Genomic DNA, 26,347 nt, shown 5'->3' with positions numbered 1-26,347 from the left:
GAGAGAGAGAATGGAATGCCTGGCCATCGTCAGCTCTCCTTTTCGGGTATTAGCTTTTATATTCTGTGATCACTCAGGGGGTGTCAGAGAAACATAGTGGGTATGCATTTAGATCCTAGTTTTGGGTATAAAACTGTATAACCTGCTGTAAACTGTTTATATTTAACCAGATGTATAAGCTATATGTAGATGATTTAACAACGTGAATAAAGTGAATTTAGAGTTAAGAGAGAATTGACTCTTCTCCTCTTTGTACTAAGCCAATAACTGTTACCGGTGAACCTCCAGCAACACTCCCATGCTCTTTGACATAGTGCAATCGGGTCTTTTGCACCCAACACAGACAGGGCCTTGGTTTAACATCTCACCTGAAAGACAGCACATCCAGCAGTCCACAACTCCCTCAGCACTTCACTAGAGTGTTAGTCTGGATTTTGGGCTCAAGTCTCTGGACTGGGACTTGAAGCCACGATCTTCTAACACGAGGCGAGAGCACTCTACCCACTGAGCCCAAAACTTTAAAAAGTCAACTCGACTCTTTTTAAATAGTTCAGTGGAGCCTTTAGGAGATGTATTTAAAGGAAGCATGAGGTGAAAATCCTCCTCTTGATAATTGCAATGGGAAAGATGGGAATTTCACTTAACCGCTCCTTTCCCTAAAAACTACTGGCTGAGGGAATTGTATTCCTGGCTCCGCAAGTTGTTCTGTTTTATTGATCGGGAAGGTTCTGGTTGTTTTGGAAGTCAAATTGTGCAACTGGGAAGCTGGGTGGTGTAACCACTGAGTTCCACTAACCTGGAACAGCTGAACTGCTGAAGGAGGGTCCTTCTGGAATAATTCCGTGGCACTGAGATACTCTGGAGGAATGGACTCAACTTGAAAATCCTAGAGAGAGGAAGGAAAAAGCAGACAGCCAGTCAATACAGCGTACAAATTTTACTGACATGCCAGCAGTTTCAATAAGTAATTCTTGGTGTGAAACATTTTTCAGATAGTGTGATGTGAAAAGGGGGTGGGTAAGGCATGTCAGATCAGAAGGCAGGGCTGATCAATCAAAAAGGATCATGCTTGTAAACTTAAATGACTTGCTTTCCTGTTCTTATATGATATATATAAACAGAAAGAATTTGTATTTCTAAAGCAGCTTTCACAACCTCAGGGTGTTGTTCAATTGCTCTGTATTTGATTATGTGAGTCTGGTAACATGGTCACTGTATTTGATTGGTTAAATCTGGGTGTGGTCTCAGAGCAAATTGAACAGACACCCCAGAAGCTACTAGAAGTTGAGCTGTAAGCATGAGTGTGGACATTTTGTGAATGTGGAGGTATTTAAAAACCTTTGGAAATAAACATGCTGCACACATAGAAACAAGTGTTATGTCTGGTGGAAGCATGTCCCAAAGAGCTTCACAGCTAATCAAGTATTTTTTGCAGTGAAGTCACAGTTGTAGTGTAGCAAGCTGTTGTAAAGTGTAAAATAGGAACATTGAAAATGTACATACAGACATACGAATTCGGAGCAGAGTAGGCCATTCGGTCTCTTGAGCCTGCCTCGCTATTTGGCAAGATCATGGCTGATCTGATTGTGGCCTCAATTCTACTTTCCTGCCTACCCCTAATACCCGTTGACTCCCTTATCAATCAAGAATCTATTAATCTTAGCCTTAAAAATATTCAATGACCCAGCCCACACTGCTCCCTGGGGAAGAGAATTCCACAGACCAATGACCCTCTGAGAGAAGAAAATCCTCCTCATCGCCATCGTAAATGGGAGAACCCTTATATCCTCTAATTCAAATCTCTCCCAAAAAGGGAAACATCTTCTCAGCATTCACCCTGTCAAGCTCCCTCAGGATCTTATATGTTTCAATAACATCACCTCTCATTCTTCTAAACTCCAATGGATACAGGCCCAACCTGTCCAACTTTTCCTCCATCCTCTCCTTCATTCCCACAACAACCTGCATTTATATAGTACTTTCTATGTAGAGAACAAACCAGAAAATGATATTTACAGATCCGGAAAAAAGAAAATAAGTAAGAGCATGGAGTTGACATCAACTAAAGTAGGCCACGTTAACTCATAAATAGGACATAGAATAGACTGAAAACTTTCTTGAAAAGATAAATGTTGAGAAGGCTTTTAGAGGTTTGATGAGGAAGTGACTGCGATGTTTCTATAGCTTCTGTTATCCTACAGTGTGAGGCAGATTGGCCTGCACCCTGCCCTACCCACCTGCACACCACCCAACACTGCCCCTCCCTATTTATTTGAACAGTTTCTCCAGTACAGTTGCATGACATTCTTTTCACTAACTTTAAAAACTCCAAATAGATCACCCCAAAGTCTCATGTTTTTTCATGTGGACAAAGCCAACGTCCTGGTCGTTTCCTGACCACTTACATCCCTCGTGACTGGTGTCAGCTTGCGGCTCCTAGGCTGCCGTACGTCAAGGTCAATAATGGCCTTGTTCTAATCTGATGGCCAATATAACATAGAGTTCCAGGTGGTATCCCTTCATAAACCAGTCAACAATTACTGAACATCGTTGTGCTAATTCACTGAGCACGATAAATGAATACTGGTGTTTCTCGGCTGCATGTTCTGACACCACTATTCCTGGTGGGAATCGAGATGATTGGACATTTCCATTGTTGGTCATGCCTGGAGACTGCAACACTGTAAGAGACAGGTATTGATTTTCCTGCACATGATGTCCTGAAATTCATGGCCGGGGTAATGGTCTTGTCCATCAGCCGGAAAGCCAGTGGCAAACACACCGCAGCCATTCCCAGGAGCCCCAGTGGGATTAAATCCCAATCAGGCATGTTTGCGTGTGCAAGAGCCTTAAGGGAGGCCAATAAGATTTAGTATATTTTAATTCATTTTTAGGATGTGGGTGAGACTATGGTCAGAGCTCCGGGACCTTCAGGACAAGGATTCCCCCTGCAAGAGCTCCAGTCATGTAGGCCTGAGGATTGGGGGCCAGGGAGTGAGGGGGGGGTGGGGGGGGCAGTTTGGAATATCTGGCAGCCGGCCAGAATGGTGTGGGGGCCCCCTAGCTGCTGGTACAACACCAGCGGTGGGAGAATGAGGCTCTTAGTTGGCCACTTAAGGGTGTCAATTGCCCTAGGGGTGACCTCGACCTTCCCTGCCTTGATTTACTCAAGGGAAATTGGGAAGGTGGTTGGCTCTCCACATGTCCCAATTAAATGGCCCCTCCACCTCCCCACCCACTCCCAGTGGAAGGGAGGCATTCAATTCCACCCAACATGTGTGCAACTATTCTCCACACACTGTATTTTGCTGGAGACATCACCTTACGTCTATTGGGAGACTGTTGTCACTTCATTCATGAGTTCCATTTGATGCAGTTCATAGAGACTCATTTTAAATAGACTCTATTTGCTGAGCAAATAGATGTTGCTTTAAAATACACTGTTTGCTTTGAGCCCTACAATAAATCCCACCCAGCCTCAATCCCATTGATCGACACAATGGTGTCAATAGAGACAGGGCACTGTTCGTTCCTCAAGTGGTTCGATCCCAATAATGAGACAGAATGTGTTGCTCCATCCTTCCAAAAACACTACAACAAGGCAAAAATACTTGAACCAATGAGGAATCAGCAATGCGTGAAGGCCAATGCTTGCAGTTACATACGCTGTTGAAGTCTTGTCCCAGTTTCTGGAGTACGCTGAGGTAGAATTTGAAGAAGAAGCTGAGGCTCAGGATGCGCCGAAATTGAACCATCCCTCCAGGAGCAGATGGTGATAGTGTCAGTTCATCCACAAGCAGCAAGCAGGCTTCCTGGAGAAGCTCCTTGTTCCACTTTCTAAATGGGGGAACAATTGAAGGTAACATCAGAGACCATATCAATATTAGATCATAGTGCACGAGAGCTTAAAGCCAGGCCGATAGTATTTACCATACTTTAATTTCTCCTTAGGGCATGGGTGAGGCTGCATTTTTTTGCCCTGCAATGGATCAGAGAATGGTACCATATAGAAGGAAGCCAATCAGCTTATTGTGCCAATGCTGACTCTGTAATTGAGCTATCCAATTAGTCCCACTCCCCTGCTCTTTCCCTGTCACTGTGCAAGTCTTTTCTTTTCAAATGTTTATCTAATTTCCTTTTGAAAGTGAACCTGCTTTCACTGCCCTTTCCTGTACTGCATTCAATGTCATAACATTTCACCCCCTGACCTCTCAGTTATGAGTCTGATACCTTGGCTGCTATATATGCATATACTATAATAAACAGGCCCGCTGGCAATGTGGCACTATGTTAACTTTATATTAATTGAGTGTTCAACTGTAATCAGTTAGAGGGTATTAAACGGAGATTCACATGCATTTCACATACATAGGAAACATAGAAACTAGGAGCAGGAGTAGGCCATTTGGCCCGTTGAGCCTGCTCTGTCATTCAACATGATCATGGCTGACCCTCTATCTCAACACCGTACTCCCGTGCTCTCCCCATACCCCTTGATATCTTTAGTGTCTAGAAATCTATCTATTTCCTTCCTTCCTTTGCTGTACTCCCTTTGTAACAAGTCTCTCCTTTCTTAGGTAAGGAGACCAAAACTGCATGCAATACTGCAGGTGTGGTCTCACCAAGGAGCAGACTGAAACTGTAGATGTCGACATAGGAGGGGCATGTTTATCATGTGTGCCTCTATAATTAAAAGCTTCTGAGTGTGTAAAGACTGGTTCTATCCTTCACCATCAGGCTTTCTGGAATAAAACATACTGTGCTGAAGTGCCAACCTAGATTATATCCCAAAGAAACTTTAATTCACAACCTTTTGACTCAGAGCTAAGTGCATGTCCAGCGGGAATTGAATATTGTCCTGCTCTTTGTGGATCAACGGTCCTGTTCCTACTCCATGGGGCTTAGTGTCGCTGTTCCCACTTTGTAGATTGAGAGTGTAAACTCTGACCAACTAAGTGCAGAATATTTTACCACACCTATCATGAGACTAACCAATAAATATTAAAATGGGAAACTCATCACACGCTTCCCTCCTCACCATAACTGACAAGTCTTAATTCAGTGGCCGTAGAGCTAGGGAAACCTGTCCGTTGAAGCAATATCTGAGGAGACTTACTTTCCAAGAAGCTGTTCAGATGTCTTCTTTGCAGACAGGGTGGTAGGCCCCATGCCTCCATAACTCAGCCCCAACTCTTCCACAACATCGGTGCCTTCCTTGAAAGCAGCTCTCATCCCACAGTTCACTATCGCAATGTCGTCTTCCCGTCTCTGGGCTTGCTTGAACGCTGAGAAATACTCTCCCTTCAAAGAAACAGATTAAGTCAATGATCGACACAGCGACCTCACTTTAGGGAGGTTGTCAAGGCCTTGGAGAGGGTGCAGAGGATATTCACTAGAGGGATGAGGGACTTCTGCATTGTTGGAGAGATGAGAGAAGCTGGAATTGTTCTTCTTAAAGCAGAAAAAGAGGAGGGGACATTTCCCAGAGTCTCATCATGATATTTAAAGTATCAACCAGCTTTCTTGGAGCGGGTTGGTTGCCTGACAACTGCCCTGGTGTTGGTAAAACTGGAACTGGGTGGTTGGAGTCAGGTTTCGGTCAGCATTTAGGTTTTTACGACTTTAACCTCCCACCGATCTAAACCAGTCATGGGGTTAAAATATCTCCCTATATAAACTAAGATCCCTCCCCAAGTTAGAGTGTGTTTTTACAATAACCAGGGGGCAGCTTCTCACCTTCTTTGTGTAAGGGATCTCAATGGACAACAATATTTCTTGCGGTTTTAACACTGTTTTCCTGTAGCCAGTGAAAAAACCTCCATCCATCCGCACAACTCGGGTGCTGCCTGTAAACAGCCAAAGAGAAAGTTACAAACATACGAAATAGGAGCAGAAGTAGGCTATTTGGCTCCTCGAGCCTTCTCCGCCATTCAATAAGGTCATGGCTGATCTGATTCTGTTTGAAATTCCACATTCCTATCTAACCCCGGTAGCCTTTAAATCCCTTGACTAATAAGAATCTATCTACTTCTGCCTTAAAATTATTCAATGACCCCGCCTCCACCACCTTCTGAGGCAGAGTTCCAAAGTCAAACAACCCTCTGAGAGAAAAATTTCTCCTCGTCCCAGTCCTAAAAGGGTGACCCCTAATTTCAAATCAGTGCCCCTTAGTTCTGGACTCACCCAGAAGAGGACGTCCACTTCCATCTTGTCAATACCATTCAGGATCTTATATACTTCAATCAATCCACCCCTCTCTCTTCTAAACTCCAGCAGAAATAAGCCCAGTCTGTCTAACCTTTCCTCATAAGAACAACACGCTCCTTCTAGGTATCAATCTAGTAAACCTCCCCTGAACCGCCTCCAATGCGTTTACATCCTTCCTTAAACAGGGAGACCAAAACTGCCACATGGTATTCGAGATGTGGTCTCATTAATGCCCTGTATAGCTGAGGCCTAACATCCTTACTTTTCCTCTCTTAATAAAGGATTGTACAGGTATACTCACAGTCAGGCAGCGATTAAGCTCAACCTGTTTGAGATACAGCCTACCTTCAGAGGCCAAGGTGAGCAGACAGCCAGAGGCCATGAAGACGGGGTTGAGGTCGGAGATCGGGCTGGCAGTCATGATGTTCCCACCGATCGCCTGGAAGCATAGAGCGAAGGAATATCATTACTTTGAAATATCCATTATCCTACCAACCACGTCCTGATCCACACCACGCCACATTTCTGCCATGTAGATGGACTGGATTTTCCTGGCCACCCAATATGCCAATGTGGACATGGCAACCTGATCCATCCTCGGTGGTCAGGTGGGTGAGCTACTGATCAGTGGTACCAAGGAGTGGAGGAGGAGATGGACCCCAAGGACACTTCAACATTTTCCATTTAAGATCTCGAGACTCAAAGCACTTGTTTGTATCAGAAATCTGTGAAGATTGACAGAAATTTGCAATGGTTAAGGAGAAAGTCTGCCAACAACTTTCCCAGGACCCCTACCACATTCTCCTAAATCACCACCACATTCTCAAGATCCATCGCCACCTCCTCAAGATCCATCGCCACCTCCTCAAGATCCATGAACACCTCCTCAAGATCCCTCACTGCCTCCTCAAGATCCATTGCCACCTCCTCAAGATCCATCACTTCCTCCTCAAGATCTATCATGAACTCCTCAAGATCCATCACCAACTCCTCAAGATCCATCACCGCCTCCTCAAAATCCCTCATCACCTCCTCAAAATCCATCCCCACCTCCTCAAGATCCATCACTACTTACTCAAGACCCATCACCACCTCAAGACCCATCACCACCTCTTCAAGATACATCATCACCTCCCCAAGATCCATCGCCACCTCATCAAGATCCATCACCAACTCCTCAAGATCCATCGCCACCTCCTCAAAATCCTTTACCTCCTCCTCAAGGTTCATCACTACCTACTCAATCTGAGTCAGAGAGGGCATTGAAATTTCCATCAGGAACATAGAGAGATCTCTGGAATGTGTGAAATCCAGAGCATTTTTAGGCACAGTGCATAATACATTCCCATCAAATCCTCTTTTGTGAACTTAATGCCTGCAATGTTTTATTAATTGTAAAGAGTAGTACTGAAACATAAGTCTTTCTTTCCTTGAATAAATAAAACCCAAGCTCCAGATGTTCCAAAGCACTTTTCAGCCTAGTCTAGTCTACGAGAAATATAGCATAAATTTGTGCTCCCATCAACAGCAATTTGATAATGAACAGATAATCTGATGTTGATTTACCAGGACAACAGGATCAACTCCCTTGCTCTTCTTCAAACTACTGCGCTGGGATTGTTCAGTTCCACCTGAAAGGACAGGCCTGGCCTCGGTTTAACCTGAAATACAGCACATTTGACAGTGCAGCACTCCTACAGTAAAGCACTGGAGGGTCGGCCAAAATCTTCTGCTCAAATTGCCGGAGTAGGACTTGAATGACCGGTGCAGACTCAATGGGCCGAAGGGCCTTTTTCTGTGCTGTAGACCTATATAATTCTATATAAACTTCTGATTCAGAGGCAAGATTTCCACCCACCAAACAATGGATGGTATTCCACTAGGCGGATAATTATGTGAAAACTGCACAGGCAGGAATCCTTTCAGAGAACAATGGAAGCTAAACCTCTAGACTTGCCATAGATTGGACTGGGTTAACATTAAGTGGCAAGTTTGATGAGGAGCCGAGCATTTCCGACATGTGTTGCCCTTGTGTGACAGTTCGTACGATTACCATCCTACCCTGGTTGGCGCACAAAGTACTCACTGCGACATTCCGGATTTGTTGCCCGGCAAACCAACGCAGCTGCTCCAACACAGCCTGGAAAACCTCAGTCCTGTAACTGGGGAGTTCATCTACGGCCTGCTTTAGAAAGGTCCCGATGTAAGTCAGGGTACAGGCCGCCCCGAACAATATCCCTGCAGAACAACAGAGGTATGTTTTGCATCTATACGGCAGCTTTAACATAGTAAAACTTCCCAAGCCACTTCACAAGATCAATTATCAAACAACAATTGCACCAGGCCACATTAGGGAATAATAAAACAAAAGCTTGGTCAAAGAGGAAAGTTTTAGGGAGTGTCTTAAAGAGAGAGGATGGAATTCCCAAGTTTGAGCAGTTTTTTAAAAATTCATTCATGGGTTGTGGGCATCACAGGCTAGGCCAGCAATTGCCCTTGTTCAGAGGGCATTTAAGAGTCAACCACATTGCTGTGGGCCTGGAGTCACTTGTAGGCCAGACCAGGTAAGGTCCTTCATTAGTGGTTTTTACAACAATTGACAATGGTTTCATAATTATCATCAGGCTTTTAATTCCAGATTTTTATTGAACTCAAATTCCACCATCTGGCCAAAGTGGGATTTGAACACAGGCCCCCAAAGCACTACCCTAGGTCTCTGGATTACTAGTCCAGCAACAATATCACTACACCATTGCCTCCCGTGAAAGCACAGTTGCCAGTGATGGAGAAAGTCCAATCAGAGATGCATACGATCCCAAAATTGGAGGAGCGCAGAAATCTCAGAGGGTTGTAGGGCTGGAGGGAATTACAGAGAGGAGGAGGAGTGAAGCCATGGAGTGCTGTGGACACAAGGATGAGAATTTTAAAATTGAGGCGTCACTTGACTGGGAGCCAATGTAGGTCAGCAGGTCTTCAATCTGATGCCGCAGTGGGGTGGGGGTGCTGGGAAACCCATCCAAGTTAAAATTTCCTGGGCCGGGAGGCACACTTTTGGTCCCCACTGCAGAATTTATCAGATTGGGACTCCGCAGCAGTGCTCTGACAACCCAAGGCTTTCAGGGGGTTTTGATTAAGGTGAATGTCTATCGTGTAGCATCATAGACATCACAGCACAGGAGGTGGACATGTGTCCTCTGGTGCAGGTGCCACTAGGGACTGACTGCTTTGATGTCTCTCTAATCATCCACTCCATTCCCTTAAACCCTTTTATTATCTCCCTTTTTCAGATACCTTTATTAGTAGTGTGAATGGGGAACTCACTAACTCAAAGGCAATGGATGCCGGAGTTGAGGTACAAATATGCCACAATATATTTGAATGGATGCAGGCTCAAAGGGCTCCTGCTCTTCCTAATGTTCCTTTTCAAATGAAGTTGTGTTCTCTCCCTCAATAGTAACTTGGGGTAGACTGGGCCATGTTACCTGTTTGTAAAAAAAATGGGTAAGAAAGCCGGTGGGTGCAAAACTGGTGACAGCAGATGGGTCCATTTTAGACTCTCATCTATTTTCTTTTGTCAAATGTGTAATATCTTTCTTGGGTAACAGCAGCCAGAGTCAAAAAATGCAGAGGCCCAGTCTAATGATCTGGAAACATAGATTCAAATCCAACCACGGCAGTTGGTGGACTTTAAATTCAATTAATAAATCTGGAATATAAAGCTATGCTCAGTAATAGTGACAATCATCGATTGTCATTCAAAAAAAACCATCTGATTCACTAATGCCCTTTAGGGAAGGAAATCTGCCGTCCTTACCTTGGTCTGGCCTACATGTGACTCCAGACCACAATAATAGGGTTGACTCTTTAATGGCCTCAGAATTGGCCGAGCAAGTCACTCAGTCGTATCAAACTGTTAGAAGGGCAAAAAGGAATAAAACCGAATGGATGACCTGACATCAACCTAGGCACCAGAAACGACAATGGCAGCCTTATTGACTGGGCAAAGTTCTCCTTACTAGCATGTGGTGGGTTGTGGAGAGCTGACCCGCAGACAATCCAAGCAACAGCTTGACATAATCATACTCAGCAAATTATACCTTACAGACAATGTCTTAGACATGTTCATCACCATCCCTGGGTATGTCCTGTCCCATGGGCAGGACAGACCCACCAGAGGTGGGTGGGGGCCCATAGTGTATTGCAGCCAAGTGGCGGGGGGAGTTGTCCTCATGGCCTCAAATATGGACAAGGAAAACTTTTGCTGATAACCATCTACCCCATCCCCAATGATGGGGGAGTCCAGCACATCAGTGCAAAAGACAAGGCTGAAGCATTTGCAACAATCTTCAGCCAGAAGTGCCCAATGGATGATCCACCTTGGCCTCCACCTGATCTCCCATGCATCACAGAAGGTGTCGTTGACAGTGCTATCAAGCGGCACTTGCTCAGCAATAACCTGCTCCCTGGCACTCAGTTTGGATTCCGCCAGGGCCACTAAGCTCCTGATCTCATTACAACCTTGGTCTAATTATGGACAAAAGAGCTGAACTCCAGTGGTATTGTCGCTGGACGAGTAATCCAGAGACTCTGGGTAAATGGTCTAGGGGTCTGGGTTCAAATCCCGCCACGGCAGATGGTGGAATTTGAATTCAATAGAAATCTGGAATTAAAAGCCTAATGATGACCATTGTCGATTGTTGTAAAAACCCATCTGGTTCACTAATGTCCTTTAGGGAAGGAAGTCTGTTGTCCTTACCTGGTCTGGTCTAAAAGTGACTCCAGACCCACAGCAATGTGACTGACTCTTAACTGCCCTCTGAAAAGGCCTAGCAAGCCACTCAGTTGTATCAAACTGCTACAAAGTCACAAAAAAGGAATGAAACCAGACAGACCACCCAGCATCGACCTTGGCACCAGAAATGACAAAGGCAAAATCAGCCCTGTCGACCCTGCAAATTCCTCCTTACTAAGATCTGGGGGCAAGTGCCAAAATTGGGAGAGCTGCCTCACAGGCAAATCAAGCAATAGCTTGACACAGTCATCCTCACGGAATCATACCTTAGAGATAATGTCCCAGACACCACCATCAACATACCTGGGTATGTCCTGTCCCACCGGCAGGACAGACCCAGCAGAGGTGGCGGCACAGTGTATACAGTTGGGAGGGAGTTGCCCTGGGAGTCCTCAATGTGGACTTTGGACTCCATGAAGTCTCATGGCATCAGGTCAAACATGGGCAAGGAAACCTCCTACTGATTAGCACGTACCACCCTCCCTCAGTTGATGAATCAGTGCTCCTCCATGTTGAAAATGACTTGGAGGAAGCACTGAGGGTGGAAATGGTGCAAAATGTACTCTGGGTGGGGGACTTCAATGTCCGTCACCAAAGAATGGTTCAGTAGCACCACCAATGACCGAGCTGACCCAATCCCATATGATATAGCTGCTAGACTGAGTCTGCAGCAGGTGGTGAGGGAAAAACATGCTTGACCTCATCCTCACCAACCTACCTGCTGCATATGCACCTGTCCATGACAATATTGGTAGGAGTGATCACCACACAGTCGTTGTGGAGGCAAAGTCCTGGCTTCACACTGAGGATACCCTCCATCGTGTTGCGTGGCACTACCCATGTTAAAAGGGATTGATTTTGATCAGACGGGGCATCCATGAGGCACTGCATAAGCAGCAGCAGAATTGTACTCGAGTACAATCTGTAACCTCATGGTCTGGCATATCCCCCACTCTACCATTACTCTCAAGCCAGGGGATCAACCCTCATTCAATGTGCAGGAGGGCATGCCAGGAGCAGCACCAGGCATACCTAAAAATAAAGTGTCAGCCTGGTGAAGCTATAACACAGACTAGTTGCATGCCAAGCAGCTTAAGCAGCAAGTGATAGACAGAGCTAAGCAATCTCACAACCAGCGGATCAAATCTAAGCTCTGCAATCCTGCCACATCCAGTCGTGAATAGTGGTGGACAAATAAACAACTCACTGGAGGAGGAGCCTCCACAAATATTCCCATCCTCAATGATGGAGGAGCCCAGCACATCAATGCAAAAGATAAGGCTGAAGCATTTGTTACAATCTTCAGCCAGAAGTGTCGAGTGGATGTTTCATCTTGGCCTCCCCCGAAGGTCCACAGTATCACAGATGCCAGTTTTCATCCAATTAGATTCACTCCACGTGATTTCAAGAAACGCCTGAAGGCACTGGATAGTGTAAAGGCTATGGGCCCTGACAATACTCCAGTAATAGTGCTGAAGACTTGTGCTCCAGAACTTACTGTGCCCCTAGCCAAGCTGTTCCAGTACATCTACAAAACTGACATCTACCCGGCTATGTGGAAAGCTGCCCAAGTATGTTCTGTACACAAAAAGCAGGACAAATCCAATTCAGCCAATTACCACCCCTTCAGTTTATTCTCCATCATCAATAAAGTAATGGAAGGGATCATCAACAGTGCTATCAAGTGGCACTTGCTTAGCAATAACCTGCCCACTGGTGCCCAGTTTGGGTTCTGCCAGGACCATTCAGCTCCTGACCTCATAACAGCCTTGGTTCAAATATGGACAAAAGAGCTGAACTCCAGAGGTGAGGTGAGAGTGACAGCCCCTGACATCAAGGCTGCATTTGACCGAGTGTGGCATCAAGGAGCACTAGCAAAACTGAAGTCAATGGGAATCAGAGGGAAAACTCTCCATTAGTTGGAGTCATACCTAGCACAAAGGAAGATGGTTGAGGTTGTTGGAGGTCAGTCATCTCAGCTACAGGACATCACTGCAGGAGTTCCCCAAGGTAGTGTCCTCAACCCAACCATCTTCAGCTGCTTCATCAATGACCTTCCTTCCACCATAAGGTCGGGAATGAGGATATTCGCAGATGATTGCACAATGTCAGCACCATTTGTGACTCCTCAGATACTGAAGTCCTTGTCCAAATGCAGGAAGACCTGGACAATATCCAGGCTTGGGCTGACGAGTGGCAAGCAACATTCATGCCACACAAGTGTCAAGCAATGATCATCTCCAACAAGGGAGAATCTAACCATTGCTCCTTGATGTTCAGTGGCATTACCATTGCTGAATCCTCCACTATCAACATGTTGGGGGGATTACCATTGACCAGAAACTGAACTGGACTAGCCATATAAATACTGTGGCTACAAGAGCAGGTCAGAGGCTAGGAATAGTGTGACGAGTAACTCACCTCCTGACTCCCCAAAGCCTGTCCACCTTCTACAAGGCACAAGTCAGGAGTGTGATGGAATACTCTCCACTTGCTTGGATGAGTGCAGCTCTGACAACACTCAAGAAGCTTGAAGCTGTCCAGGACAAAGCAGCCCGCTTAATTGGCACCAAATTCACAAACATTCACTCCCTCCACCACCAACACACAGTAGCAGCAGTGTGTACTATCTACAAGATGCACTGCAGAAATTCACCAAGGCCTCTTAGACAGCACCTTCCAAACCCACAACTGCTACCATCCAGAAGGACTAGGAAAGCAGATAGATGGGGACACTCCCACCTGGAAGTTCTCTTCCAAGTCACTCACCACCCTGACTTGGAAATATATCACCGTTCCTTCACTGTCACTGGTCAAAATCCTGGAATTCCTTTCCTAACAGCACTGTTGGTGTACCTACACCACATAGACTGCAACAGTTCAAGAAGGCAGCTCACCACCAGCTCCTTCAGGGCAACTAGTCATGGGCAATAAATGCTGGCTGAGCCAGCGAAGCCCACTTCTCATGAATTAATAAAAAAAAGGTGAGGTGAGAGCGACTGTCCTTGACATCAAGGCAGCATTTGACCGAGTGTGGCATCAAGGAGCCCCAGCAAATCTGGAGGAAATAGGAATTGGGGGAAAGCTCTCCAATGGTTGAGACATACCTAGCACAAAGGAAGGTGGCTGTGGTTGTTGGAGGTCAATCATTGCAGTTTGCACTGGAATGCTGCTTTGGGCTGCTTTAGAGTGCTTTGGTTGGAGAGGGACTTGTAAGGGTTAATTTCTATATAAAGTCTAATCTTTCTTTAATTTACCAACTAACTAAAAGTTTCTCTTTGGGTTGGGAGACGGTGAGTTTGAGTCCAGTTTTAAAACAGGGGTTAAACGGGCTCTGCTTGCAGCTGCAGACAGTTAATTAGTTAACTGGTTTAAATGGGTTTTCAGAAGGTAGATTCAGGCAGCATAAAAGCAAGCCATCTATAGTGCTACTTCAGTCTGCACTGGAGTGCTGTGTTGGTGAGAGAGGGAATTCACTGAAGAGGGAAGGAGGGATCCCTTCATTTTCTACCTTTCCTTAGTAAGAATAGCGACGGCTTTGGAAAGTAGGACCTGCTGAGTATTTCTTCTGTCCTTAATGTTCTCTAAACTAGAGCAAGTATAAGTAAAGGGAGTAATTTAAGGGTAAGTCATGTCAGGGCAGCTCAGCTAAGTGGAATGCTCCTCCTATGTAGTGTGGGAATCCAGGGTGATCATGTGTGCAGGAAGTGCCTCCAGCTGCAGCTACTTGAAATCCATATTTTGGAGCTGGAGCTGGAGCTGGAGTCATTGTGGAGTATCCGCGAGGATAAGAACTTTGTGGATAACACATACTGTGAGGTGGTCACACGACAGGTAAAGAGTGCATTGGCAGAAAGGGAATTGGTGACGGCCAGGCAGAGTAAAAGCACTAGGCAGGTAGTGCAGGAGCCCCTGGGCCCATCTCCCTCTAACAGACTTTCTGTTTTGGATACTGCTGGGGAGGATTGTTTCTCAGGCAAATGCAGCAAGAGCCAAGTCGATGGCACCACGAGTGACTCAGCTGCACAGTGCAGGGAGAAAAAAGAGTGGGAGAGCAAGATAGAAGATTCTATTGTAAGGGGAACAGATAGGTGTTCCTGCAGCCGCAGACATGACACAAGAATGGTATGTTGCCTCCCTGGTGCTAGGGTCAAGGATGTCACTGAGTGGCTGCAGGACTCTCTGAAGGGGGTGCATGAACAGCCAGAAGTTGTGGTCTGTATCGGTGCAAATGACATAGGCAAAAAGAGGGATGAGAGCCTGAAATCAGAATATAGGGAGTAAGGAAATAAATTAAAAAGCAGGACCTCAAAGGTAGTAATCTCAGGATTACTCCCAGTGCCATGTGCTAGTGAGATCAGGAATTGATTAGGCAGGATGAATGTGTGGCTGGAGAGATGGTGTGGGAGGAATGGAATTTAGATTTTTGATGTATTGAGACCAATACTGGGGAAGGTGAAGCTTGTACAAGCTGAACGGGTTGCACCCCAGCAGGACTGCAGCCAATATCCTCACAGGGGTATTTGCTAATACTATGGGGAGGGTTTAAACTAGATTGGCATAGGGATAGGAACCTGAGCAGGGAGACTCAAGAGAGGGAAACAAAGATAGCAATGAAAGACAGAAAAGTAGAAGGCAAATGTGGAAGGCAGAGGAAACAAGGGCTAAGAGCAAATAGCGCCGCAGTACAAAAAATGATGTGTAAAAATGTTAAAAAGACAAGTCTGGAGGCACTGTATCTGAATGCATGGAGCATTCACAATAAGGTAGATGAATTAGATGTAAACGGGTATGATATGATTGCGATTACAGATGCATGGCTGCAGGGTGACCAAGACTGGGAACTGAACATCCAAGGGCATTCGCTATTTAGGAAGGATAAGCAAAAAGGAAAAGGAGGTGGGGTGGTGTTGTTAGTTAAGTGCAGTATAACGTGGATAAGTGTGTAGTCATCTACTTTGGTAGGAAAAACAGAACGGCAGAGTATTATTTAAATGGTGATAGATTGGGAATGTTGATGTATAAAGAGACCTAGGTGTCCTTGTACACCAATCACTGAAAGCTAGGATGCAGGTGCAGCAAGCAGTTAAGAAAGCAAATTATATGTTTGCGAGAGGACTTAAGTACAGGAGCAAGGATATCTTACTGGAGCTGCACAGGGTCTTGGTAAGACCACACTTGTGTGCAGTTTTGGTCTCCTTACCTAAGAAAGGATATACTTGCCATAGAGGGAGTGTAGCAAAGGATCACCAGACTGATTCCTGGGATGGCAGGATTGTCGTACGAGGAGAGATCAGCCTGTATTCACTGAACTTTAGAAGAATGATAGGAGATCTCATTGAAATATATAAAATTCTGACTGGGCTGGACAGACTGGATGCAGGGATGATGTTTCCTCTGGCTGGGGGGATCTAGAACAAGGGGTCACAGTCTCAGGATTCCGGGGAGACCATTTAGGACTGAGATGAGGAGAAACCTCTTCACTCAGAGGGTAATCAACCTTTCGAATTCTCTACCAAGGAAACAGATAGATTTCTGGACTCTAAAGACATCAAGGGGTATGGGGAGAGAGCGGGAGTATGGCGTTGAGGTAAAGGATCAGCCATGATCAAAGTGAATGGTGGGGCCTGCTCGAAGGGCCAAATTTCCTACTCCTGCTCTTATTTTCTATGTTCGTATGTCTCAGAACATCACTGCAGGAGTTCCTCAGGGTAGTGTCCTAGGCCCAACCATCTTCAGCTGCTTCATCAATGTCCTTCCTTCCATCATAAGGTCAGAAGTGGGAATGTTCATTGATGATTGCATAATGTTGGGCACCATTTGCAACTCCTCAGATACTGAAGCAGTCCATGTCCAAATGCAACAAGACTCAGACAATATTCAGGCATCCCATGAATGAATGAGAAAAAGAAGGCAGTTCACCAGGCAACTAGGGATGGCCAATATTTGTCTGCCTTGGCAGTGATGCACACATCCCGAGAACAAATGTTAAATAAATTGTTACACTGAGACGGGAAAGCTTCCCCACTGAGAAGGAAAAGCAGGACAAACTTTTGAAGGCAATAGTGATAGTGGCTGACCTCCAAAACAGCAGTGCGGACTCCTCAAACTCCACCACTCCCACTCTCCTCGCCAACCTCATAAATAAAATCATTGACGACTTACAGTTTCACTTCACCTACCAGTCTCAGTGCGCTGGCTCATATTGAGCTGTGGAATATGAGCTGGAGCCAAGATAACTGGATACAACATGTTCTTCATCTTCATTTCGATACCTGCACAGACCAGAGAGATGGTAAATATTTACCCCACGATTGTGTCCCCAGCCATGCCACCAGTGCTACTCTCAGATCTTCACTATTTGTTTATGGAGTAGGTTGGGTGCTGGGGGAATTGAGTGGGGTGGGGGGGGGGGGTGTATTTTCAGTCCAAGGTTACTGTTGAAAAGTTGGAAAAGTCTTGAGGAAATATTTGTGCACAAACACTTAAGCTATTGTCCACCATTCCAAGCCCAGTATAGCAGAGACCAGGAGTAAGCCTCAGGTCTGGGATCCAGGAAGGCCAGATTGTGAATTCACTCATGTAGAGGGAAGCTCCCTCAATACACATCAACTGTCATCTCAGAAAGGCACTTCCCCCCTCCTCACCCACCTCTCAAATTTCCTCAAAACTCACACCCCATCTCCCTTCCATGCACCACCCCCTATCCTCCTTCCTACCAACCACCTCCCTGCTCTCCTTCTCCTCCTGACACCTGTCCCAATTCCCCCTCACATGTCCTTCATTTCCTCCCGTACTACTGTATGAAAACCATACTTCCTGAAGTGACAGGTACTTACCGCAGAGTAACCCTTGAAACAGTGGTTATCTCCTGATAGCCTGAAACCACAGTTGACTGAATTGCGACTAATTGACCAACTTGGAGTGCTTTCAGCATTCCACACACTTGGAATTAGGGTAAACCAATCATACTTGGAATCCACACGGGAGAAACTGCTTACCTATTTTTAAGAACATTCTACTGTAACAATATTTGGAATTAAAAGTTGGATCCTCTGATAGAAATAAGATTGTTTTCTTTACCTTTTCCTAAGAACTGTTAATGTTGTAATTAACAGTCTCACCAGCTGGAGCTTGCACTTCTGATCCTTCCCTAAACCTCTATATAGTTTATATTGTCTCCCACAGCCTTCCATTTTGCTTACTCATGAACCTTATCTCTATGCACCTTTTGGTGAAGAGATGTATTACTCAGGAGAGACTGCCAGACCTTTACAGTATTTGAGACAACACAATCTAGCTCAAACTTGCTAAAAATTCTAGCTGTAGGATGGTAATCTTCATTGTGTGTTCTTTCCCTTTGGGGAGAGATATAGACCCGACCTTCAGGCCCATTCACGGTCTTTAGGATTTGGCTACCTTAACTTTAAGTTGAAAGTAAACATTAAAGAAGTACGCCAGGCCTCAGATAGCCCCAAGGGCTAGAATTATCACCTACCACACTAGATCAGTAAAAGCGACCATGAAGCTATCGAATTGTTGAAAAAACCCAGCTGGTTCGCCAATTTCCTTTAGGGAAGGAAATCTGTTGCCCGTACTTCGGTCTGGCTTATATGTTATTCCAGTCCTAAACGACCGGAGTTGACTCTTAACTGCTCAATGAAGTGGTCCAGTAGTGACTTGATTGGGGCAAACAGGCCGGCTAGAGATGGACAGTATATATCAACTGTTGTCAGGGGTGCCCAGAACTTGAGGATGACTGAAAAAAAAGTTGACAATGGCCCATATCATAGAATCATAGAATAGTTACAGCACAGGAAGAGGCCATTTGGCCTGTCATGTCTGTGCCAGCCCTCAGTAAGAGAAACTCAGTTAGTCCCACTGTCATGCAGCTATTAATGTATATAATATTATTCGAAAACATTTTCTTTTAAAATAGAGATTTAGTCTGTGGGTGTGTTTTAACTGGATTAAAGCCAGCTAGTCGGAGTGCTTTGACATGTACTAGTTTAGATATGTAAGAGATATAGAGTGCATTTGCATTCTTTTGAATCGAACATTCAAGAAATAGGGTGAATTCTGGCACCTAGCTAGCAGAAACCAAGCAATATAAATATATATTACTAATAAAATTGGCACTATGAAAAGGGTTTTATTGTTAGAAGAGGTGGAGTTCAAAGTGGCTGGAGATACAATGAGAAGTTACATTCAATGGGCTGTGCTAGGTATAACAAGACAACTGTTTTGTGTGTGCAGAGCAGAGGCAATGTGAGATCACACGGCAGCTGTCAGCCTCCAACTGTCTCCACAGGAACCAAAGTTAAAAGAACCTCATTTTGAATTTGTAAGGTGAAAATGCTTTGCATGGTGTTTGGTCAAGTCTATGGGTTGCTTTTGCCTTAATGGAGATTAGTTTGGGAATTTGTTAAAAGTTATGATAGTAGTAATTTGTAGCCTTGTGTATGTGTTTAACTTGTGTAAATTAATAAAAATGTTTCATTTAGCTTAATATAAAACATCGAAAAAACTGGTGGTATGATTCTTGAATTTAGAGTTGCATCTCAAACATAACATTTCAAATTATAGGTTATGACAGTTGTTTAAAGTTTCCCTCAGGGATGTTTTTTTAATAACTCAACTTTACCAACTGCTCGGTCATAACACCCACTCCCCTGCCTTTTCTCCCTGGCTCGACAGTTTTTTTCAATGTTCAGATAGTTATCCAATTCCCTTTTCAAAGCCACAATTAAATATGCCACCACCACAACCTCAGTCTGTGCATTCCAGATCCTAACCACGCGTTGCTTAAAAAAAGTTTTTCCTAATGGTTGCCTCTGGTTCTTTTGCCAATCACACTAAATCTTAATCCAGCTGTCAATGGGAAAAGTTTCTACTTCAGGCTCTTACAAATACACAGTGAACAGTTCTATTCACTCCACTTCACAATGTTGCACATGAAACACTCAACTTGTCTGCACAGCCAGATCCTGTCACTTTACACTGTTGGAGGGAGGGAGGAGAGGATGGGATATTGGCCAGTCTGCAGTTTGCATCTTACCCACTTCAGTGTTGCCAACCACAAGCTTGGCCTCAGGGTACTTGCTCTTTAAGGTCAACAGTTCTTTCAGAGTTGTTGGCTGAATCCAGGTGACATGCTCCCCTTTAAAGAACAGTGTCTGCTGCTGTGACTCATGAAGTAACTGTAAAACAAATGGGGAAAAGCTGAGCTATTTAGTAATGATTAATGTTCTTCTCTGGGAATTCGCAACTTGAGTGTGCCCAATGTTCCTGGTCATTTCGACCCAGGTGTCTGTGCACTAGAATTGGCGAATGATGGTAGAAAGGTTTTAGCACTGCTGGCCAGAAAGGCCACAATTGTGCACAGTAAGATCCCAGATACCCCAAACATTGACCCCAACAGGGAGGAAATTCTTCCTCCTTTCTTTAGGAATGTCCTAGAACCTTGGGTCTTCAGAGGTGTCGAGGCAAATCCGAGTGACTAGTCTTTTTTGGGGGGTGCCCTTTGCTTTGGTACCTTTGGGGTGTAGCAAGGGGAAAGTAGGGTGAGAGACCAGGTATGCCCCCCTCCCACCTCATCACACAGCCTGCACAAGATTTGTGCTTACCCCAGACATTGGTCCTGGGGAAAAAAACAGATGAACTGATAGTGAAAATAGAAATAAATAAGTACGATCTGATTGGCATTACAGAGACATGGCTGCAGAATGACATAGATTGGGACCTGAATGTTGAAGGGTATATGGCATTCAGGAAGGATAGGAAGCTAGGAAAAGGTGGAGAAATGGCTCTGTTAATTAATGACTGTATTAGCGCATTAGAGAGGGATGACCTAAGTTCAGGAAACCAGAATGTAGAAGCGGTTTGGGTTGAGATGCGAAACAATAAAGGCAAAAAGTAACTTGTGGGAGTGGTGTATAGGTCCCTTAATTGTAACTACATGGTAGGGCAAGGTATAAAAGAAGAGATAATGGGAGCTTGTCGGAAAGTACAACGATAATCATGGGGGATTTTAATCTTCAGATAGACTGGAAAAATCAGATGGGCAAAGGTAGACGAGGAGTTTATAGAATGTTTTTGGGATCGTTTCTTAGAACAGCACATTCAGAGGCCAACCAGAGAGCAGGCTCTACTACTGTGTAATGAGATGGGATTAATTGAGAACCTCATAGTGAAAGCGGCGATCATAATATGATTGAATTTTACATTCAGCTTGAGGGAGGGAAGAGTAGATCCAGGGCGAGTATTTTAAATTTAAATAAGGGCAATTATGAGGGCATGAAAGCAGAGCTAGCTGTAGTGAACTGGCCAAATAAGATTAAGGAATAGGTCCATAGAGATGCAGTGGCAGACTTTCAAATGGGGTATTTCAGAATACCCAGAATAGATACATTCCAAAGAGAAAGAAAACTTCCAAGTTGGTCAGAATATAAAAAAGAGCAAAGAAAGGCAAAAAAATTAATAAGGAGGGGAAAATTAGAGCACGAGATAAAACAAGCTGGAAATATAAAGACAGATAGTAAGAGTTTCTATAGATATTTAGATAAGAAAAGAGTTAACAAAGTGAGCATTGGTCCTATAGAAAGTCAATCTTTTAAAGATTGAATTAACAATGGAAAGTAAGGAGATGGCAGATGAATTGAACAGGTATTTTGCATCAGTTTTCACTATAGAGGATGCAAGTAACATCCCAGAAACAGCTCTAAGTCAGGAATTGGAAGGGAGGGAGGAACTTAGGAAAATTACAATCAGCAGGGAAGTGGTACTGAGTAAATTGTTGGGCTTGCAGGCTGACCAATCTCTGGTTTCTGATGAGCTTCATCCTAGGGTCTTGAAAGAAGCGGCTCGTGAAATAGTTGATGAGTTGGTTTTAATTTTCCAAAATTCCCTGGATTTGGGAAACATTCCCTTAGTTTGGAAAATAGCAAATGTAACTCCGTCATTCAAAAAGGGAGGGAGACAGAAAGCAGGAAACTACAGGCCAGTTAGCCTAACATCTGTCATAGGGAAAATGTTAGAAATTACCACTAAGGATGTTTTAGCAGGGCACTTAGAAAAGTTTAAGACAATCAGACAGAGTCAACGTAGTTTTATGTGAGGGAAATCATGGGGCAGAAATTTAGGTCCTGCAGGCGGGCACCCTCCCAACCTGATCGGGTGTAAAATCGTGCGAGAAGATGTCGGGCGAGTGCCCTTACGTCATCCAGTGCTTGAGTGGTATTTCGGTGGGCAGATGCATGCAAAAGCTGGAAGCGCGCCCGCCGACAATTAAGGGAGCAATTAAGCCATTTAACGGCGCATTTGACTCCAATTTTTTGTGGTCTGTCCAACCCTGCAGTTGGCGGACGGGCGAATCGGCCAGGTGAACTCTGCATTCTTCATTAAACCTTATCCAAGGGCGGGGTGAGGTTTCCGTTATTAAATAAAATAAAAAATAAAAATCTACGGGCAGCATTTTCATCATCTATGTGTTCAGGTGCCTGATTGTGATGCTTGGAAATTTTTTTCCTGATTTTCTAAACTTTATTTCATGGTCTTTGGGTCTGAAGCTCCCTGAGGCAGCCCTCTGCCTTCGGGGGGAAGCTTTCTCTCAGCGCTCGCCAGTGCCCATTAATTGGTCAGCCATCGTGAAATCGCGGTTGGGTGCCGATTGCAGTCAGTGGTCTGTTTCCCGACTGTTCCCGGGCCCGCTGATCATTAACCCTTTATACCACAATCTCCCCTGTGAGGGTCCCTCAAAGTGGCTGCCACATCAGCAGCGGCTACCTCTCTTGGTGCTGCTGCCGAAGCTGCAGAGCTGACAGCCCTCCGAGTGGGCCTTGAGTGTGGAGGTTCAGCCCGCTGTCCCTAATTGGATGGCGAGCTGAACAACGGCCTCTCAATTGGCCGCTGCTGGGAAGATTGTCACCGCAGTCCTGCTGTCCACACGCGCAGGCTTGAGGCCTACACAATGTCCCAGCCCTGGGACTCTCTCTGTGCCAGAAAATCCTGCTCACATTTGCTCATTTTATGCTCCGCCCCCATGACCAATCCATCCTAAAACCTGCAGCCCAGCTGAGGCCTAACCGCGATCGGCCCCAGACCGTGATTTCACGCTGGCTGGCCAATTAATGGTCAGCCAGGGTGAAGCGCGCGCTGAGAAGCTCAGCGTTGCTGGGGTGGGGGGTGGGAGGAGGGTGGGTGCTGACGTCAGCCTGGGCGCGGGCTGGGGCCGACAGAGAGCTGCCTCAGGGAGCTGAAGACCCGAAAGGCACTAAATAACGGTTTTAAAATCAGAAAAAAAAATGTCCAAGCCTCACAATCAGTCACCTGAACGTATACAGGATGAAAAATGTTCTCCACAGATTTTAATTTTTTCTTCCATTTAATAACAGAAACATCATTCCACCCTTGGATGAGGTTTCATGAAAAATGCAAAGTCCGCCTGGCCGATTGGCCCGTCCGCCAAGTGTAAGGTTGGACGTACCATGACAATTTGGAGACAATTGCACCTTCAATACCCTTAATTGGCCTCTTGATTGTCGGCGGGCGTCCGGTTTTTGTGCGCGCCCACCGACTGAAATATCGCGCGAGCGAGGGATGAAGGTGGGATGTCCGCCTGACGTCATCTCGCGCGATTTGGCATTCGATCGGGTCGGGCGTGTGCCCGCCCAATCAGTGTAAAATTCTGCCCCAGGTTGCACTGATATTGCTTCTTCGATATAGAAAAATTTCCCAGGGCGCTTCACAATGTGCGTAATTATCATGAAATATTTGTCCCCGCGCCTCATAAGGTGCTCTTAGGAAAGGTGATGGAAGACTTTGTCAAAGCGTTAGGTTTTAAGGAGCATCTTAAAGGAGAAGGGAGTGGCAGGGAGGTTTTGGGAGTGAATTGCCAAGTTTGGGGCCGAGAGGGTTGAAGGTATGTCCGGCAATGGTGGACGCATCACAGGCCAAAGTTAGAAATGGTTCCGAAATTTCAAAGGGTTGTGGCGTTGGAGGACGTTACAGAGGTAGGGAAGGGCAAGACCATGGAGTAATTTGGAAACAAGGATGGGATATTTAAGATCAAGCTTTTCCTGGACTGGGAACCGACGTTGGTCAGCAAGTACCAGGGGTATGGGTTAATCTGAGATGATGTGTTTCAGCAATAGGGATATGTTCTACTTTAGAAGAAATGTTGCATTCACCTGTACCTACCAGGAGTTCTGGGGGAAAGATCGGCTCCTGTGTGGGGTCCAGAGGCTTAAACTCTGAAGGTTCAAAGAGTCTGGGTGATAGCTGTAGTAAAAGCAAGTTTTTATTCATTACTTCCAGGTTGCATTTTGACCAGTGAACTTGATGCCACCCCATGAGCAACTTTTACCTGTAAATAATCCTTCACCTACTTAAGTGGACAGCTCTTCATGACAGAAGAGTTTGACAACACGTTTTTTTGTTAGGGGTTGTTGTTGGTTGGAGAAGGGTCAGCAGAGCTGTGGACCAACATCATTGCAATGGCATGACTTGCAAGTGAGAAGGTGATGCATTCCCAACATAGCTTGCATCTTCACGTCACGTGGGTTAAAAGGTGAAGGGGCTTGACCAAATAATTCATTGTGTTTGAGGTGATGAACCTTTAAAGTCATCAGTGGTGACCAGAAGGTAACATTGTGAGCAGTTGCATGATGTCATCATGGCTACTGAATAAACAAACTGAAAGTGTGACCAGGCATTTAATAAAGCGCTCAATGTGGGAACAGCGCCCCTTTAAGGACCAATCCAGATTTTAATTTGCTCAGCGAAGTGGATTATTTATCGTCCACTCTCAAACCTGCTAGATCAACCCTACTTTAATACACAGCCAAAAGTCACTGGTAAATATGAGTATGGTGACATAGTTACTAAATGGTGGTGGTGGGTTACAGTTCACTCAATGATACAGAGTTGCTCTGACCACAGACACTTTTACATGTTGCTCTGAATGGTGATGGTCAAGGCTCCAATTTCTTTCCACCACATGGCTGACCAGGAATCTCGCTCATTCTTCCTGCCATCTATTGGTGTGTGCTGGAAGGAGTTCCAAGTCAACACTCAACCTATTTGGTCACTTTCTGAACACACCCTTCCATGGCCATCAAGACCTGGGTGGGACTTGACCTGGAGCTTCAGACGCAGAGGTAGGGAGGCTAACCACTGCACCACAAGACCTCCTAATCCAGAGCACGTGAGTTCAATTCCATGTGGCTGGTTGGGCATTTGAAATCTGTTCTAAAACTTTTTCAAACAGCTATGACCTGGGACACAGTGCCTGAAAGAGTGGTGGAAGCAGATTCATTAATAACTTTCAAAAGGGAATTGGATAAATACTTGGAGCAGTGAAGAGGGAGAGCAGGGGAGCGGGACTAATTGGATAGCTCAAACTTAGTTTCACAACCTGCCATGGTGGAATTTCAACTCAGGATATTGAGGCTGTTAGTGCAGTCCTATGACAACTAGTTTACTGTATTCCTTTCCTTGTACACACACTCGCGCGCACACACACACACACACACACACAACACACACATGTACGCACACAACACACACAGACAACATACACTCACATACTCACACATGCATATACAGACACAACACACAACACACACACACATGCACACGCACACAACACACACACACACACATATGCACTAGCACACATGCACACGCACAGAGCGTGGAAATTAATGCATCATCTGGCACTGAGTTTAGAGGCAGGGGGCTTTTAATCAGATGGGAGAGGTGGGGTGGGGACTCCGCCACCCTGCCGTGCCCACCTGATTAAGCTTGGAACAGGAATGCTCATGGACTGCCTTCTTACCCGGGCACTAATTGAGACTCTAAAGTGGGCAATTAATGCCTACATAAGGGCCTCACCCTGCTGCTGCTGGTATTCAACTAGGTGAACTGCCATGTGGGATGCCTGAAAAAGAAAAACTGTCATGTTTGCTTGCTGGTTCTTGTGGGGCAGTTTCGGGGTGGGGTGGGATCACACACTCAAAGGCACTCATTGTCTGATCCAGGGACACGGTATTGGGAAAGGTGGTGGGGGAGTGGGGTGTTGACGCCCACTGTGGCTGGGTCCCTAGGTATCTAAATGATGCATTACCGGCAACTACCACCTCAGCCGGTGGCGCTGATGTGTAATGGGGGCGCTTGCGGCCTCTGACTGACCAACACCCCTAGGGGAGGGGGGTGGGAATTCCATTGCTCTGGGTCCTAAATGCTGAGGAAGTCCCATTGCTGGCCAGTTGAGTGCCTGACAGGCTTCCAGCTAATGGGCAAGATCCGATCGACTAACAGCAAACTCCACCCACTGTAACTACTAGCCTA

General features: G+C 45.4%; 1 protein-coding gene across 1 annotated transcript in view; it reads right to left on the bottom strand.

The window, feature by feature from the left end:
• Positions 1-26,347, bottom strand: part of xdh (xanthine dehydrogenase) — a 94,822-nt gene that overhangs the window by 56,888 nt on the left and 11,587 nt on the right. The window contains exons 7-15 of the mRNA XM_041187331.1: positions 24,197-24,277; positions 20,058-20,199; positions 17,182-17,274; positions 8,294-8,445; positions 6,553-6,646; positions 5,737-5,846; positions 5,117-5,301; positions 3,666-3,837; positions 797-886 (exon numbers count right to left, since the gene is read on the bottom strand). Coding sequence (XP_041043265.1) covers positions 797-886; positions 3,666-3,837; positions 5,117-5,301; positions 5,737-5,846; positions 6,553-6,646; positions 8,294-8,445; positions 17,182-17,274; positions 20,058-20,199; positions 24,197-24,277 — 1,119 coding nt within the window. The remainder of the gene's footprint in view (positions 1-796; positions 887-3,665; positions 3,838-5,116; positions 5,302-5,736; positions 5,847-6,552; positions 6,647-8,293; positions 8,446-17,181; positions 17,275-20,057; positions 20,200-24,196; positions 24,278-26,347) is intronic.

This window comes from Carcharodon carcharias, chromosome 5, assembly GCF_017639515.1.
Source record: "Carcharodon carcharias isolate sCarCar2 chromosome 5, sCarCar2.pri, whole genome shotgun sequence".
In the NCBI taxonomy this organism is placed as follows: Eukaryota; Metazoa; Chordata; class Chondrichthyes; order Lamniformes; family Lamnidae; genus Carcharodon; species Carcharodon carcharias.
Note: the sequence above shows the minus strand (reverse complement) of the source record. Positions and strands in the feature narration are given on the sequence as shown.